At 44.0% G+C, this 18409-nt stretch overlaps 2 protein-coding genes across 2 annotated transcripts in view; both read left to right on the top strand.

Annotated features, from left to right (window-relative positions):
* Positions 1 to 18409, top strand: part of CCT2 (chaperonin containing TCP1 subunit 2) — a 161805-nt gene that overhangs the window by 50796 nt on the left and 92600 nt on the right. The gene's annotated exons all lie outside the window — the stretch shown is intronic.
* YEATS4 (YEATS domain containing 4) lies at positions 12434 to 16795 on the top strand. Its single transcript, XM_065651195.1, has 7 exons — positions 12434 to 12619; positions 12777 to 12896; positions 13491 to 13557; positions 13659 to 13753; positions 14325 to 14417; positions 14495 to 14582; positions 16015 to 16795. Exons 1-7 carry the CDS (start codon positions 12569 to 12571, stop codon positions 16182 to 16184), a joined length of 684 nt encoding a protein of 227 aa, XP_065507267.1. The 5' UTR covers positions 12434 to 12568; the 3' UTR covers positions 16185 to 16795.

Here is an 18409-nt window from a genome sequence, read left to right as displayed (position 1 = left end):
TAATTATTTCTGAATTTTAAAATAGTTCTGTTTTTAGCTCTTGTCCTTCTCATCTGGTCTTCAAAGACTTTTTGCAGAGTTTAAAATCAGTGAGAAGTGCAGACTTCTTTTACTAAGCCAACCTTTTTTTTTGGTCAGGCATTTTTGTGTAAAACGCGGTGACCCATATGTAATGTGTCAACTGAAGAACAAAAGCCAGCTGCGTAAAGCAGTGTCAGGCTCTTAAAATTACATTTTCAGACTCAAACGTGTACTAATGCTTGGAGCTGTGGGCTTGCTATGTAGGAGGCATTAAACCAGTGATGTTAAACCTTTTTATTTTAATCTGGCTTCTTGAGTTGACCAAATCTGGCAAACATTGGTAAACCAGCTGTATGGCAGGTTGAGCTGTTCATGCAGAGTTGTCTGGTACCAGTGGCAGTTCCATCCTGCAGTGATTTAAAATCACTTTGAGCACTCTGGTTTTGTGGCCAAATGTTTCACTCTGCTCCTAAAATCAGAACATTGTGTGTGTAAAACACACATCTGTGTGTTATACACAAAAAGTCATTAGCATTGCCACACTTTGCCTTACTGATGGTGAACTTTTCATAATATTTGTGGAAAACTTTTCATAATATTTGTCGAAGTTCATTTAGTGTAGCACAAAATGAGCTACATCTGTTGTGTACCACCTTAGCTTTCTGGTACCATTTTGCAGTGTTGTCAGCTCTGACTTTTGTCTGTGACAAGCCTCCAGCATTTGGCAGTCATAAGATTATTTGAGAATGCTGATTTTCATTTAGGAAAAATAACCATTTCTAATCTTTATAGCTTAAAAAAGGTCTGAAACGCAGTCTGATTGGCTTGGAAAATCCCAACATTCATAATTTTATTTAAACATTTTTGAGTGAATGAAGGGGGGGTGAATGTATGGGTCTGTGTGGAGGAAACAATATCACTCATTAGAAAATGAACCTGAATTTCTTTGGCTAGCGCCCTAAACCTGTGATAACAAAAATAACATTTACTTATTCTAAAGGGTTCAAATTTTAATTGTTCAAAATAGCAAGCATCAGGAGAGGATAACTAACTTGGCCACTGATTATTTACTGCACTATGTCCGAATTTCACAGTTAACCTGGGTTTTTAACCAGGTGAGCATGGGTTATAGTTCAGCTTCATAGACAGCATGAAAGTTTGGACACGGTGAAAGGAGTGTTGGGCTGCGGCTGGGGGGCTCGGAGGACTCCAGGCTTCCTTCTGACTGGAGAGCACGGGGAAAATCATTGCTAACTCTTTTATTTTAAAATACCTTGCTGCAATTTTCCTCTAGGTTAGGGTGTTCAGCAGTTCCTGTTGCTGAATGGCAGAGAGTTGTATTATAAAGCATCCTGTCCCCACAAGCATGGGCTGTGTACTTGGAGATGAACACAGTGAGGATTCAGTAGCGCCTGGATGAATTTGTTGTGGAAGCATTCGAGCGCAGGTTAACTAACCAGGGCGCCAGATCGTCAGGGTCTTATTTGAAACGGTATCAGAAGAATGAGGAAGGTAAACATTCTGAATGTGGTTGGGTGTTTTTTTTTTCCTTTCCTGGAAGCTCTCTGGGGAAAAGATCATCCCTTGAATTAGAGACAAGGAAATAATTTGATCCTTTTTAGGAAAACTGTTTCTTGTTCAATTCTACTCAAAAGAACCTTGTCTCTGGCCGTTGTCAGTGTCGTCTCCATAACTGCTGCAGATCGAAAGCTCCAGACCCGAGATGAGCTGGAGGGAGAGATCCTGCTGGCATCCAGGCTTCAGCAGAAGAATTATTGTCCTTGCTTGTTCCGCCCCCGCTTCCAGTGCCCAGTGAGGTGGAAATTGGTGCAGAACCTCCTCTCTGCCACCTCTTCGTGCTGGCGGACTGGCCGCAGAACAGAGCTGACCCTTCCCATCCACCCTGTCCTCTGAGGGCTACAGGATTTAAAACAAACAAAATGACCAAAAGAAAACACAAAAGGACCCGCACCAGGATGAACCTGCTTCTGAGCGCAGCGGTACTGGCTGAGTAACATCCCCGTGCACCCCGTAATATTGTCTGGCAGTTTTTGGGGCAGGGGAGGGAGGTGGAAGGCGTTCGTGAGGTTTAACAGGGAGGCTTCAAACAGTCGCTTCCATGAGGTGGGGGTTCTTTACGCTGCAATGGAAGGGCGGTCTGTGGACTGCAGGAGCTGTTCCTGTGAGGGAGCACTGGAGCCCTTGTGCACGTGTCGCGCTATGGGTGGTGCAGCCCAGGCCATGGGACAGCGATGTCCCCAGGACGTCTTTGTGCAAAGAGGAGAATCTTCCCTCGTGCTGCTGCACCCGTTCTGGCGCAGCCTGGCCGAAGGCGCTGCTGAACTTTGGCAAAGCAGCATCCTGCTTCATTTCTTGCCAGCAGAGGAGCATTGCTGGTCGGGGAGAGGCTTGAGTTATTGAAATCTGTGGAAATGAAAGACACCCAAGTGCCTGCCGGGAAGCAGACCTTGAGTAAATAGTTAGAAGCGTCCTTTTTGACCCCTGTTACATTTGGGGAGGGGAGAGATGCTCAGGGTATTAATGCTGTTCTCTATCTTTTTATTCTCCCCTGGTTCGTCTTTCAAACCTTTTTGTCATATTGCAGCTGGTCCAGGAGAGATGGTAAGTTGCAAAAGAGAAGAGCAGCAGAATACAAATCAAGTTCCAAAAAAAATCAGCAAAGCAAAGTGTACGAAGATGTGAAAGGTAAGTTTGTGCAGTGCAGGCTGAGTAAAGGAAGACTCGGCTATTATGTGTAGCTTATGATCATAAAGATACCTTTTTTACAAACGTTATTGCAGAGAAATCAGATGCAAATACCTGGATGTCTTTATTCCCAACTTATCCTGAAATGTTGGACTATAACTAATCATGACATGCCAAGAAAGGAAACATTGACAATAATTTTGGAGACAGAACCTCTGTTTTACATTTGGGAATTAGCCAAGTCCTCTTGAGGGCCTGTAGCATCACACTCTGAGAAATAAGGCAGTTAACTGAGAAACATGTTTGCCAAGTTAACATCTGCGTTTTTCCACAGATAACCACCTGTTAGCATAGCATATTTGTTAAAGGAGTGTAGTCTGCACACTCAACACCTCTGGCAGTGGCTTTGGCATATCCTAAGGTGGTTAAAGCATGACACATCTGCTTGACTTTCTGAGTGCACCTTGACTAACAACACAAGTTACCCCAAACATGCTCATTCACGCTCTGAGAGCAGGTAAGGCTGCTGCTGCTCTGGAGAGTTTCCCATGTAAGACATGGATGTTTAACTGGGAGTGCAAGAGGAAGAAAGTGTATCAGTATCATCAAAATGTACATGTTTTAGAAGGTGCACAAGCAAGCAATTGATTCTGAAAAATGTGAGTAAATGGCTGGAGATGAGACGATAAGCCTGCCGCACATACTAGAAAATTAAGTTGTTGGGAGATGTACAAGAGGGAGCCTTTAGAGAGGCAATGGAGAAAAACCAAAGTGAGAATGAGGTGACAATGTTAATATATTGTTTTATTATATTAATATAATGTATTGATATTTCCTTTCTTAGACTGGAGGTGAAAAGAGGGGTTTGGGAAAGGCACAGAAGGAGTTTGATGCAGCAGCAGTGAGGAGGGGGCAGGACGTTTATTTTCAAGGCTGTTGCAAGCTTAGAGTGTGATGGGCTGGGAGAGGGAGCTGGTGCCAACCAGACGGGGAACTTTTGCTGGTTAAGGTTGAGCTGGAAGTAAGTCAGAGAAGAAACTCCCTTTTCTTTTGGTCACGTAACATAATGTATAATATTATAGAAAACTGTGAGATGCCAGCCCATGCTTTTAATGCTGAGACAGAGTGTATGGTGTTCAAAAGTGATCAAAGAATTCTCTGCGTTTCTTACTCTGCTCTTTTAGTGCTCCTGGAGAGACAGCGTGAAAAACAATTGCAGAGCATTTTTATTCATAGAAATATTAGTCTTTTTGCTGCAGCTAGAAGATCGCTATCCCTTTTAATTATTTTTTACTAATGAGGCATTGGATAAATGAGCACCATTGTTATATATTTGGGACCCTTGCTTGTCTAATTAATGTGATGTCCATACATTGGTCGTGCATCCCACGTATCCACCTCCTTATGAGTTAGGAGCTTTGTCAGCAGAACTAGATTTGATAATCCCCGACTGCTGTAAGTTTAAGGAGGTGGCAGTTGCTGCTTCTTCCCCTTTTTCCGCAAAATAAACAAGCTCTATTTTTCTTGTCCTTACCTTGACACCTCATGAAAAAGTCCTTGTTTCTTTCCTTATTTTCTGCATATTATCTGAATGCCTCTTCAGTGCGCTGCTCTTAAATTCCTGTGTGTGTTTTCCCATATAATACACTTGGAGTGAAAGAAATATTTTAATGCTTGGAGGCCTTTGACACTGAAAACACTGGAAGATACTGTCTGCGCAGAAAATGTTGGCTGTAGTTGAGGGTGTCTCCAGAACCCGGCAGAAGATGGGTGGGTTCCCGGGCAGCGTTTGCCTCTAAAGGAGTGGGGAACTCTGCAGAGTTACTGTATTTCAGAATGGTTAAAATGATGCTTAAAACTAGTTTCCAAAGCTCGCTGGTATTCCCTTTCCCTGTTTAGCCATCTACTTCTTTTTGACAGACAGGCAGCTGCCCTCAACACCTTTTACAATCTGCAGACTGTGCTTCATTTAAAAAATATGTGGCTCTGCCTGGATGCGTTACAGATCCGCGCTGGTGGGAGGGGATGAGAACAGAGACCATTCATCCCAAACAGAATCCTTATTCATGGATCGAGCTGTACGGGACTTGGGCTCCCACCTCAAAATGTTAATTGCAGCCTATACGTAATTAAAACTGTAGTTCTCGCTTTCCTAAATCGTTTTAGCCGGGAATCTTTGCGAGATGTAGGTCCGCAGCTCCCATTTTCTCACAGACCCGCAGTGTAAGGGTAATGAAAATGGTGAATGGTGTAGAACAGCCAACAGAGCTCTGCAGAAGAAACTGCTGGAAATAATGTCTAAATTGTGTGCTGGGCTCTTTTTTTTAAATCAGAGAAGACCCATGTTTTATTAGCAGCTATTAAACCAGATGAGAGCGACTAGCCTTTTTCTCTACAAGAAAAGCTGTATTTTGAGCTCACAGCTCGCTATAACTGACATTAAAAGGAACTTTAAAAATGTTTAATTTGAGAGGAGTGGGCTGTTTATGGGAATGAAGCCTGTAAATATAAATTCTCTATAATGATTAAAGCTATCTGCTGGCTGGCTACCATCTCAGCTGGAGTCCAGAAGAAATTTATTGGTGTTTCACAGTGGTAGCGAACAGTATCATACTTCAGAATTTTTTTTTTTTTCCTGTCATGTGGGATCCCTACTGTGCCCTCCTAATTTTAGGTTATCCCTTGACTGTTCCATTCAGTGAAGCTATTTGGGGAGTAAAAAGAAAAAAATAATTTTATGCATTTCACTCAAATTAATTTAGAAATAAAACTCTTAACCCCTCTACATTACTCCCTCAGTATTTTTTTTCATTGTAATGACAGCACAAACTAGCTCAGATTTTTCACTGTGTGGGGCTTGGGTGCATTACTGAAGAAGAAGGGAAAGTTTATATAAATTCACGTCTTTATGTAGAAAACTGACAAGCTGTCAAAACCAAAACAACAGTTAAATTAATAGTCTGTTAAAACCATGGGGGCCAGCATGAGGGACAGTGGTTTGGTGTCATTGCTGGAGCCCGGTCTGTGCTGCCTCCAGCTGTGCCTGGCCCTTGGAGCTGGTGGCCTCATACCCCACTTGGCTTCATCCTTTCCAGGACTGGAAGGAGCTTGAGGAACATCTTACATGACACACGTGTGAGGTCAGCTCTTGTGAGACCGTATGTGACACCCTGATGAAGAACAAAACTCTTCCCACCTATTTTCAAGTTGAGAAAAATTGGCAAATTTAAAAGCACAAGTTCTGGAATTAAATCTTGGATTTGACCTGACCTAGGTAAGGCTGCTGAGGCACCTGGTCATTTTGCTGAGAGTCTGGAGTTGGGAGTTGTTCTCTCTTTATCAAACTGTATCTGTGTGCTGTCTGAGGGAGCTGTAAAACAGGTGAGGGACTCGGCTCTGTGAGGAGCTGCCTGGACACCGCTGGTTTCTTTCACAACAGCTGCATATGATAAAGCTTCACCTAAACCACATGCCTGGGCAGAGGCTGGGCTCAACAGTTACACCACGGTGGCAGCAGCCCCCCAGAATAGGCTGGTAGAAGCAGGTTCAGCACCTGTGTTCTTCAGGGCACTCCCAGCCCTTTGCCGTAGGCAGGAGCCATTTCCAGACCTTCCCACGTCATCTCATTGCGCAGATTTTTTCATTCCACTTTTGTTCCTAAGGTTTTCCCGCATAGCTGGCCATATGCCACAACCTACTTGTGACTCTGAAAGTGGCTGCTTTGAAAATTGCTCCATTTAGGTGATTTCCTTGATTTCAGTAGGTGCAGAGCGTGTGTCCGCTGCCAGTTTCTCCAGGCTACTTCTGTTAGGTCATTAATGGTGGTAGATTCATGATGAGCAGTAACTGCAGTAAGACCAGGACTTTGATAATAAGTTTATAATAAATCTGAGTAGCAGAGTTTAGATAGCCAACTCCCCCTTTGGTAGGTATTCCGAGAGAGTTTAAACAAAATTCTGAGATGATGTTACTTTGTCCTCCTGTGGCTTTCCACATTGCATATGTACAATTTTGGAGTGATGCTTTAAGTATTGGGAAATGCCCGTGTACTGAAGAGGCTGCGTTTCTGGTTGCTACAGAGCAGAGGAACCAAAAGGGAGCGGGAGAAGGTTAAGAGATGTGACAAGCGTAGGAGAGCTGTGGTTTCAGTATTAAGAGGCTGCATGCACCATGAAGTCTTGACTAATCCTTGCATTTTGCCTTCTACCCCTGGCTGCTCCAGGGAAGGTCCATGAGAGGTGTCAGCTGGCAGCAGCTATGAAGCATCTTGGATCAAATAACCTTTGAGGATGCAACCTGGGATTCTCCAAGTCTGCTCTTGTGACTTCCAGGGGGCACATGGGGTGGGAATTTCCATTTTAACAAGCTTTGTTAAAATGAGCACCTGAATGCCGGAGTTTAGAGGTTAGGATCCCATCGGCTTAGTCCACCTCCGCTGACCCAGACTGCCGTCACTGTCTACAACTTTTCACCCTCCTTCCCTGCCACTCTTCCACAGTCTAATAGAGCTGGGTAATGGGTTCAAACTGGAACACGGGAGGTTCCACTTAAATATGAGAAGAAACTTCTTCACGGTGAGGGTGACAGAGCACTGGAACAGGCTGCCCAGGGAGGTTGTGGAGTCTCCTTCTCTGGAGACATTCAAACCCGCCTGGACGCCTTCCTGTGTAACCTCATCTGGGTGTTCCTGCTCCGGCAGGGGGGATTGGACTAGAGGATCTTTCGATGTCCCTTCCAATCCTGAACATTCTGTGATGCTGTGGTCACCAGGAAGCTTCTCCCAGAAGCAGCCTGTCTCATCACACTTCCCCAGTCCTGGCTGCGCTGCTTTTCCTTGCTGCAGTTCCTTCCCCTGCCGGTCATCTGCCTGCGGTGGCCGTGCTGCTGGCGCGGGGCAGGCAGGTGAAGCTGTGGAGCAAACTGGGGTGGGAGTGGAGGACAGGCACTGCTGTAGGACCTGGGGACAAGGAGGAGTGGGCAGTGGCAACAGGCTCTTGTTAAACCCGTGTCCTTTGGAGAGAAGTACTCATGGGCTCTGATCACGGGTATCGGAGCCAATCCATGTGTTGGCCATGGGCATCTGTGCCGATTTGACTGAAAATGGTTTGATTTTCTTCATGCAGTTAGAAACCTTTATTTTTCATGGCTAGCATGGTCATTATTTGGACTTAGTTTGACAACAAGAGATAACAGCCCAGCACAGAGTTAACGTTTTTAATTGCTCTGGTCTGAGAGCCAAGGATGTTCTGAGCGCTCTGCCCACAGGTGTGAGGCATCGAGGAAGGGGGGCAGAGATGGGGCAGAGCTTGACTGACATCCAGACTGATCAATAAGAGTGTTCCATCCCATTAGCATTATGCTTCATATTTAAGGAGAGTCGGGATCTTCTGGTCTCTCTCGCCGCCTTCACTATCTTTGCTCTTTTTGTCAGAGCCAGGTGAGTTCTGTTCAGGACTTTCATTAGTTTGGCATTTTTGTCATCCTGCGGTTTTGCAGAGGCCTCTGGGCCTTTCTGCCTTTTTCCTCTTTTCTCTCTCTGGGATCAGCTCTTCAGGACCAGGTGGTGTTTCCTGGGACTGGCTGCTCGATGTGGACAGAGTTTGTGAGGAATTGCATTGAGTAGCTTTAATTTCTATTTTAGATATATATAAAAATATATATTTACTAGTAGTGTATTAGTATTTTGTTATTTTATTAAACCATTTGTCTCAATCCAAGTTTCTCCCTTTTGATTTTCTCCCCTATTTGGGGGGGCGAGCGAGCAGCTATCGTGGTTGCATTGCCAGCTCAGGTGAAGCCACAACAGCATCCATGTCGGCCAACACTCGTGTTTCAAATGAGAATCACTGTCCCTGTCCCTTCTGCTTCCTGCTGCAGACATAGTTGTGCGTCCATAGGACAAAACAGGGCAGGTAAGTCATACGAAGGGAAAGGCAAAGCCCTGCGCACCTCACCAAAACCAGGTATTTGTGCAGTGAGAAGCTCCACGGGCATGAGCCTGGCGGCAGGAGCGAGGGGAGTGGGTCAGTTTGGATATGTCTACAGGGGCTGCCAAAAGCACCCTTGGGGCTGCCAAAAGCACCCTCGGGGCTGCCCGTGAGAGCAGCTCTACCCACTCTGGCTGTCGGCAGCTTCGGAGTGTGGCAGCAGCTGCTGCTGCAGAGGACGCCCTGCCTGCCACAGCCCACCCGCCAGCCCACGGCCCCTGACACGTGTGGGCAGCTGAGCCACCCGCACTCAAACGTGCAGGAGCCAGCAAAGAAACTTGGTTATCTTTGGCAGGAGTTTTTTTTTTTTTTGGCCGTACCCAGCATCTGTGCTTTCACCCTTAGGGCATTAACGGCGGTGGGAGGGCCCCAACACTGCGCTGGTTTCTCAAGTTTCCTCTGTGAAATCTTGCTTGCACTTCATTTCTGACCAGGCAGAGGCTAGCATTGATTAAATACAGTCAGAACCACTGCATAAATTGGCCATGGTTGTATTTTCCTCTCTTGTTTTTGTGGAAATACACATTGGGCTTGATTTGTGCTTCTGTATATAGAAAGCAACGTACGGAAGCATACCGGAAAGTATGCTTTCCAAAAGTAGAAAACCTGTGTTGGGTTTTCCAAGGACATTTTTGAAGTTAAGACATATAGCATGTGTTTTTCATATTTAGTTGGATTAAAGAATAAAAGGACCACCCCCTCTAGCACAGGCATTCCCCATACAGTCATATTTTTTATTTTCTGTATCAGAATCAGGGATCCTACAGACCAACAGCTGCTGGTGGTGCAATGGTGGCAAGATCCTGAGGGCCAAGCAGATGTTCAATAGCCCCTGCTCAGGTGAGCGCAGTTTCTCCAGGTGCTGCTGTGGTGGGCTGCCCTCTCATCTTCCAGTTGCAAATAGATTAGCTGGTTACAGCTCTGTCTTTAAAATACACAGCAGAGCAACATTCAAGCCCACTGTTCCCCCTTTCCAAAGAGAGTTCTGCAGGGCAGTCATCACACACGGGAGGAAAAGGTTTCTTTACAGCAGGAACGGCATCATTCTTCTTTTTGTGTTAGTGTTTACAGAGTAAAGAGGTTTCCATAGAAGCCATTTATTAATTAGCAATTACATTAACCTCAGGAGATTTAATTTTTCTTTGAAGACAGTGAGAACTTGCAAAAGGCTGGCCCGCGTGCCAGTGTTGCCAACTTGCTTCATTTTAACAAGAAGAGCTATAATACTGCAGAGCTGAGCGGCACTGTCACATGAGGTCTAGTTCATGCAAAGAAAGAGGTAGGGAATTTTTGCTTCCCAGGAGTGGGTTAGGCATGGCATTCATAGATTCATAGAATCATTTTGGTTGGAAGACACCCTCAAGATCATTGAGTCCAACTGTTAACCTAACTCTGGCACTAAACCATGTCCCTAAGAACCTCATCTATATGTCTTTTAAACCCCTCCAGGGATGGTGACTCAACCACTGCCCTGGGCAGCCTGTTCCAATGCCTGACAACCCTTTCCAGGAAGAAATTTTTCCTAATATCTAATCTAAACCTCCCCTGGTGCAAATTGAGGCCATGCACCATCTTCTTGTCCACCAGGAGCCCTGGCACACACTGGATGCCACAGGAGGTGGGGCTCTGGAGAGTGGTTTGCAGGCAGGGTCCGGCTGCAGCTCCCCAGAGGAGTCCCCTGAGTTCCCTGGTCCATCGCGGGAATGGACAGAGCTGGGCTGACCGGAGGCTGCAGCTGGGGCACGGAGCAGGGATGCCCTCAGACTCACCTCCTCCTGAAACGGAGAAATTATTGACCCTTGAGTAAGCTCAGCCCACCGTGTGTTACCCTGCATGGGCATCACTCCCCAGTCACCAGCTGTTCAGCAGTTCTGTCCTCTGCAGCTGTTTGGGTACCACAGGATGCTGACTGCCTTCCTACAAGAACAAGGAAATATTTAGATCACATATTCTGTTATATCCAGCTGCACAGGAAAACAATGTAAATAAGGGGTCCTACTCAGCCAGCTCCTTTTGATGAAGACAAGGACAGCTGACATGAGCCGCTCACACCTAAACAGGGCGAAACAGTGTCAGTTAATTTCTAATACCTTGTTCACCCAAAGAACCATCAGGTTTACAGAGTAAATAAAATGGAAACTACTGGAATGGGGGAATTATGGGTGTTACTTACGTACAGCTTTGAACCAGAGGCATAACCCGTTAGCTTGCAGCGTGACAACCCTCCTGCTGTGCCACAGCACAACTGAACAGTCACCTGCCAAGAAGAACAACTGACAACTCAGTTATTTCCCCATAGGCAAAGGAGCTTTTTTGCAGATTAACCATAAAATGGTGGCAGAAACTAGTTCGTTGTCACCCTGCTAACCTAGTTCTGTATTTTAACTGTATTTCTGTATAAATGCATGAAATACAGCATCCTCTTGCAGTCTAGTTTATTTTGCATCATTTGTGGGCTTGCTTCACTAGATTTATTCTGCTTGTTTTCTGGTAATTGAAAGTTGCCAGAGGAAAAGTTCTTTGCTTTTTCTCAGAAACTACAGGGCGTTTCAAAAAGACAGACCCAATTTCAAATGGAACACAGAAATTGCCACACATCTCAGCCTTTTGGTTTGTGTTGCCTAGAAGACAACGAGATGAAGTCTTACCAGAGGTGATACCCTGTGTATTCCAAAGATGTACAGCTTGGAGTGGCTGTGCAACTTTTAGCATGCTTGCAACCCTCCTTCCCCTCCTCCTTTTTAAATTTTTAATAGGCTTTTCCCTCCCACCGTGCCCTCCTCGGGACCGCTCTGTTTGTGCAGGACGCCTCATTTAACCAGGCACCGTGTGTGTCCGTGGGAATGGCGCGCAATGAGGCTGGTGAACACCAGCATACGCTAGCTGAGGGTGTGTTTGAAGGCTATTAAAGTAAAAATATGAAAAGAAGAAAAAGAATCGACGTGAATTCCCTGCTTCCTTTTTTAAACACAGCTGAGCTCACAGCGGCGCCGTGACCTGTGAGCCGTGAGCGCGGCGGGTGTTTCTGTTTTAAAAAGACTAAGCCGTGTTTGTAAAACACAGCCAAGAGAGGGAGCATCATTTTAAATTAACCAGGCTTAGAAAGGACATGCGTATCGGAGGGGTCCTTTACATATCTATTTCAATTTGGAGGATGCAAGGAAGACAAGGAATTACTGGAGAGAGTCCAGCAGCGGGCTATGAAGATGATGAGGGGCCTGGAGCATCTTTCTTATGAGGAGAGACTGAGAGCTGGGTCTGTTCAGCCTGGAGAAGAGAAGCTGAGGGCAGATCTCATCAGTGTTTATAAATACCTCAAGGGTGGGTGTCAAGAGGACGGGACCAGACTCCTGTCAGTGGCGGCAACAATAGGATGAGGGGCACCGGGCACAGACTGAAGCACAGGAGGTGCCATCTGAGTGTGAGGAAAAACTTACTCTGAGGGTGCCAGAGCCCTGGAACAGGCTGCCCGGAGAGGCTGTGGAGTCTCCTTCTCTGGAGACACTCAAACCCGCCTGGACACGTTCCTGTGCGATCTGCTCTGGTGAACCTGCTTTAGCAGGTGGGTTGGACTGGATGATCTCCAGAGGCCCCTTCCAACCCCAGCCCCTCTGTGACTCTGTGAAGGGCAGTGCCCGAACCGCGGAGCGGTGACGCAGCGGCGCCGGCCGTCAGCCCGTCAGTCAGCCCCGCCCCGCCGTTCCCGCCCCGCCGTGACGCGGGCGCCGCCGGAAGCCGCAGGGGATGGCGGTCGCGCGGCGGCGGTGGCGGCGGGGCCGGGCCTGGCGGCCGCGGCGCGGGAGTTGAGCGCGGTCGGCGCGGCTGCGGGCGGCGCCCCCCCCCGCCGGGGCAATATGTTCAAGAGAATGGCTGAGTTCGGGCCTGACTCCGGGGGCAGGGTGAAGGTGCGGGCCCGGGCCCGGCGCGGGGGACGGGGGCGCGATGGCCGCGGCGGGTTGCGGGCCTCGCTCCGCGGGGCACCGGCTTCGTTCGGGCTGCAGAGAGCAGCGCGGTGCGCGCCTTTCGAAACGTGCCGCTGGTTTCCTTTCCTCTTCTTTTAAGGGCGTTACCATTGTGAAGCCGATCGTGTATGGAAACGTCGCCCGGTATTTTGGGAAGAAAAGGGAGGAGGACGGTCACACGCACCAGTGGACGGTTTACGTGAAGCCCTACAGGAACGAGGTGCGTGGGGAGCGGCGGCGCCTTGTCCGTGTTGCATCTTACGGCTTTAAACTGAAAGACGGGAGATTCAGGCCAGACACGAGGAAGAATTTTTTTACACTGAGGGTGGTGAAACACTGGCCCAGGTTGCCCAGAGAGGTGGTGGATGCCCCATCCCTGGAGACATTCCAGGCCAGGCTGGACGGGGCTCTGAGCAACCTGGTCTAGTTGAAGATGTCCCTGCTCATGGCAGGGGGTTGGACTAGATGAGCTTTGGGCTGTGAGGGCAGGAGGGTACGGGGGCGTAAGGGGAGGGCACACGCAGGCTGGAGGGGTCCAAAAAGGAGTAAGAGAAAGAAGATGCTTTTCCACTTATGTTTGTGGAGTGATCTTTCCCGGCTAGGGGAGAACTCGAGAGCATTCGTGAGGACGGAATACTGACAGACCTGTGTGCCAGCACTAATCATTGGATTTACCATCTTGTTTTCCTACTCACAAAGTCAGAAAAAATACTGTGTTTACGTCAGAAGAAATGACAGACACATAGGATGGGTGAATAAACAGTAGTTTGCTGTGCTGTCTAAATAATCAGAAATCATGGCATTTCTATTTTAGGATATGTCTGCCTATGTGAAAAAAATTCAATTCAAGTTGCATGAAAGCTACGGTAATCCTTTACGAGGTGGGTTTTGCATTTGGGCATTTGTTCCTAAAAATGGAATTTTGATTAGTTCCGCTGAGGAGTGATCACCTGTATTAACACTTCCGTGTTTCCCACTGCAGTTGTTACCAAACCACCCTATGAAATCACCGAAACAGGCTGGGGTGAATTTGAAATAATCATTAAGATATTTTTCATTGATCCAAATGAGAGACCTGTAAGTACATTGAACTTGTAACAACACATTAATTATGGTGGCCTCAAGCTGTGCCGTAGGATATTTCTGGTCAAAATAAATCCCATCAGCCGTGGAAGTAATAAAGCCTGTTTGTGTAGGAAATGTATTTAATGGTTGGCCATGTTTTCCTGTTTCCGTGCTTTTCTACTGGTGTTCATGACGGCATTTTGTGTGCTTGGCTTCTGTGATGTTTACTGGTAGGTGGCCGCATGTTGCCCCTTACCTGGGCTGCTGAGCATACACCAAGAATTTCTCTTCCTACTTACAGGATTTTAGAATATTTTAATTGTCCTTTTTCAATGGTACTATGCTAGCATTAGTGTCTCCTAAGAAAAACATAAAGTATCAAGAAGCCTTTGGATAGTTGGTCTGTTTAACTATCAATACTAAATTTAAGTAATCCTGCTGAAGCTATATGGCATTTAGTTTTGCATTCCTAAAAGATTTTAAATCCTACACAATTAATGTAAGAACAAATACCGCTTACTGATACCTAGAAGATATCATTTCCTTACAGTTGTCAAGCTAATAAAATTTTGTCTTTTTATAGGTAACCTTGTATCACTTGCTGAAGCTTTTTCAGTCTGATACCAATGCTATCCTGGGAAAGAAAACTGTAGTTTCTGAATTCTATGATGAAATGGTATGTTAATTTTTAATGTAATCTTCACTTTATTTTTAAGAGTATTGTTGACACCACATATTTTTCTCCTTTGTTAGATATTTCAAGACCCTACTGCAATGATGCAGCAGCTGTTGACAACATCTCGTCAGCTAACGCTAGGTGCTTATAAGCATGAAACAGAATGTAAGTTGAAAATTAAAATATTTCCATTTTAGAAATAAAAAATAGTTTGTTTTGGTTTTAGTTGTGTGGTTTTTGGTGTGGTGTTTTGGGTTTTTGGTTTTTTTTCTTCTTTCTTCCCCTGGGCTGTAATAGTACAGAGGATTTGGATGCTGCTAAAAAGTCGTATTTTTGCATCAAATTAGCTTCAACTTTTGCAAAGATATTAATACTTATTTGAAAACTTCTAAGATTTTCAGGTCTGTATGCCTGCTGAAGAAAATTATGAATAATTCAGTATTATGAGTGATGGCATGCAGTAAAATCAGATAAAACAGAATAAATTCAGGCTGCTGAATTTGTGATAAAGTTGGTTTCATCAAGATTTTAAGTGCATGCAAAGATCCCACTTCAGCACTGAAATCCAGAGCAGTTAGTACTGTGTTAGTCAAAGCAGCAACCCTTTTGGGATAGAGCAGTGTCTGAAAGCTCTTTCTGTCTTTTTCCCTTCTAACTCTTTAGGTCATTTCCTAACATTCTTCTTCAGTATAGCTGAATGTTCTTTGTGTCCTTCCTATTTAATCTGTCTTTAAATATAAACTCGAATATTAAGGGAATGAAAGAAATATAAATACATTGATTCATAAAGTACAGTGCATTTAGTGGTGATTTATGTTCTGACCTTCTGAATTTCATCTCTTACCTTCCACTCTCAGAAAGTAAATGTAATATGTATTGAGCCCAAATCCTACCATGTTAGTTACAAACTCTGATGCCATCGCAGTCCGGCTCACCTGGCCTTGGGCTTATACGCAGGTTCCCCTGACAACAAGTATTTTTAGACAGTGAATACCTCAAACTAAGAGTAGTTATGTGTTTGAAGCTTTACAGAGTTCCATTCCTCATTTGCCTTATGTCTGGGTCTGTGGACTTGTATTTTATACCTCAGTTTAGCCAGTCTTGAGGTGGATTCTTGGTATATTGCATGTTGTTATGGTTTATGAGTAGAAAATGTTTAATAATTTGAATCATAAAAAGGTCTTGTCCAAACGTAAACTTTTCTCAGTTAAAATTTCTGGATGTTTCTCTTGAGCATAGATAGAAATTTTTAGTGTTGTTGTTTTGTTTGTTTGTTTTATAAATATGTTTCCTTAATATGTGCTACTGAAGCAGACAAAAATTCAGTGTTTTGTTTTGTTTTTACACCGACCACAACTCTCTAATGTGTGGGATATGAAGGGATATCTGTGGCCTCCTTAGATTTGATGGCGTTCCCAGCTTTGTCCAAAAACTTGTGCGTGAACAAATAATTAAAAAAAGTGATTAGGACATCTCAGTAAACCAGATTTAGTGAATTGTATAACTCCATCCACAAAACTGATGAGCAGAATGGGGCCACAAAACAAGCTTGCTTGCTTTTCCTTTTAATATTTATTTTTCTTTATTGCCACCACAGTTGCAGATCTTGAAGTAAAAACCAGGGAAAAGCTGGAAGCTGCCAAAAAGAAAACTAGTTTTGAAATTGCTGAACTTAAAGAAAGACTAAAAGCAAGTCGTGAAACCATCAACTGTTTAAAGAATGAAATCAGGAAACTTGAAGAGGATGATCAGTCTAAAGATATGTGACGAGTGTTGACTTGATAAAGAGCCTTTCAGGATACTGAAAACAGAAGGACTTCAGTCCTGAATTGTAGGTGTCCTCTCGAGTACTGTAACTGAGAGTAACGTGAATTTCACTTGCGATCGAAGTATGTGGCAATTGACTTCATAAATGGAAGAAAAAAGAAAGGACGTAACCTAGTTTTATAGTTGAAATCTGTGGGTACTTAATCATTTATTTCAAGTAGAAGGTCTTGGAGACCAGACACTTTTTTTTTTTTTAACTGCATTTGAATGGTATATAAAAAACTTTTTATTAAGTCTTTTATTAGTTCGATGTGATTTTACAAAATGCCGATGTTTACTTTTTTTACTTGTGTTTTTTTTTTCTATTGATCGCTTAGAGATGCATCTTTAAAGCTGAAAATAAAATATGCTATTTTTTATTTTAATATTCTTTGTCTCTGTCCAGTTCTGGGCTTCAAGGACAATTGTAAATAGCATACCCTGATTTAAGGCGGAGGTGACATATAATTGTATGCAAGTTGCTTAAGTCTAGTTACAGTGATTTCTGCATGTCTGTCTGTGATCAGCACAATGCAAAAACTTTCTGAAAACAGGATTTTAAGTAATTTGTATGTTTACAGGTAAAGAGTTTCTAGTAGCACATCTGCTTTAACGTGCAAAGTTATGTGCAGAAGCAGGAAATTACTCTGGTCCTGTTTTGTAGAAGTTTGTTTAATATTTGTACTGTACTGCGTTTATTCTTAATTAACTAGCGAGTGTTCCCCCTGAAAAATCAGCAAATCAGTACATGATCTTTTGCCTGTAACTTTTTTTTCTCTTTTTTTGGTGAAGGTGAAAGAGTGTAATAGAGATGGTGCTACTTCAGGTTTTGAAAAGGCCTGGACTTTTCTACTGCTTCAGGATACTGTGTTGCGGTAAACTTTGCCAGAGAAGCAAAAACCCCACATCCTTTCTCGCATAGAAAACAATAATATCAATGCTTTGGGAAGACAACACTCATTTCTTCATGCTTGAAACAATTGATGATTGGCTTTTACCACAGCTTGGTAAAGATTTAGAACTGAAACAGTTTCAACACTCCAGATGCAGACTTAAGCTTTTCATCAAGAAAAATAACTGTTAAAACTTGGCATGGTTAGTTTATGGTATTACTTAAAAACATAGGTCGAATATACACACAGGTCGAGGAACAGCTTCTAGCACTGGTGTCCACACAGACCTTTCCTAGCACTGCAGACTATCCACATTTTTCTGGCTACTGAATTGGTTTGTTGATTCAGTAGCCAATTTCCTTTTAAGCAGTGGCCTAAGAAGAATGTTCTAGGCAGTTTCAGTACAGCAGAACGTGACATTTTCAGAGGTTTCCAATGAAATCAAGACTTGCATGGGCCACAGTATATATTTCAAGGCTGAAAGAACACTTTTCAGTGAAAAGGTAAAATATTAGTACAATTTTATGATACCTTATTATTCAAACTGTTTATTTGGCAGCTTCCTGGTCTTTAACAATCATCAGCAGATTTTTAAGGACAAATGTAATAGTGTTAGCATGAAGTGACTCCTTCCATGTGTGTTCTCTTAGCTTCTTGCAGATTTATTCCATTACATGAATAGGTTTTTAAGGTCTGTTTGTGCATGCTGAAACAAAAATGGGAATGGAAAGCAGAGTTTTGGTGATAACTAGTTGTATTCAACATTGTTACCTTCATATTTGTCAGTTAAAATAATACTAATGTAGATTAACTCAGAACATTAAATAGGTTCTGCAGGAGCCATGACTAACAACAGAGTTGCTGCCACAGGCTTAAACTGACCAAAAAAGAATGGAGTGGTACCTTTTGAATGCAATGATTTTGTAGGAGCCTAAAGTATTATTTTTGTCTACATTTTAAATAACATTCAATAATCAGTGTAGTGTTCAACTTTACAGAAGCAATGATGCTGGCTCTACTGTTAGTAGCCATCAACATGCTAAACCACTGATGTAATTTTTGTTTGTGGTTAGTGTTCCCCCCCCCGCCAGCTTTTTCTTTCGACTTTTTGGACTGTGTTTTCTTCTGCTTCATGCTCTCTGTAAAGATCATGCAAGAGTCATTATGTTCCCCTGTCAATACTAAGGCAAGAAAACAGCGCTAACATCTGTGCTGAGTAGTTACTGTTGAGAGAAAACAGGAAGAATATCTTCTGCTCTACAAAGTTCCTTATCCTGTTCTGTGTTTTCATTA

Source organism: Caloenas nicobarica, chromosome 1 (genome assembly GCF_036013445.1).
Source record: "Caloenas nicobarica isolate bCalNic1 chromosome 1, bCalNic1.hap1, whole genome shotgun sequence".
Taxonomy (NCBI): domain Eukaryota; kingdom Metazoa; phylum Chordata; class Aves; order Columbiformes; family Columbidae; genus Caloenas; species Caloenas nicobarica.
The sequence above is the reverse complement of the archived record's forward strand: the minus strand, read 5'-3'. Positions and strand labels throughout refer to the sequence as shown.

Bases quoted from the DNA above. Each gene is read 5' to 3' on its own strand.
- YEATS4 (XM_065651195.1), top strand. From the start codon at position 12,569: ATGTTCAAGAGAATGGCTGAGTTCGGGCCTGACTCCGGGGGCAGGGTG. The intron at 12,620-12,776 runs GTGCGGGCCCGG...TCTTCTTTTAAG, and splicing joins ACTCCGGGGGCAGGGTGAAG to GGCGTTACCATTGTGAAGCC. The intron at 13,754-14,324 runs GTAAGTACATTG...GTCTTTTTATAG, and splicing joins TTGATCCAAATGAGAGACCT to GTAACCTTGTATCACTTGCT.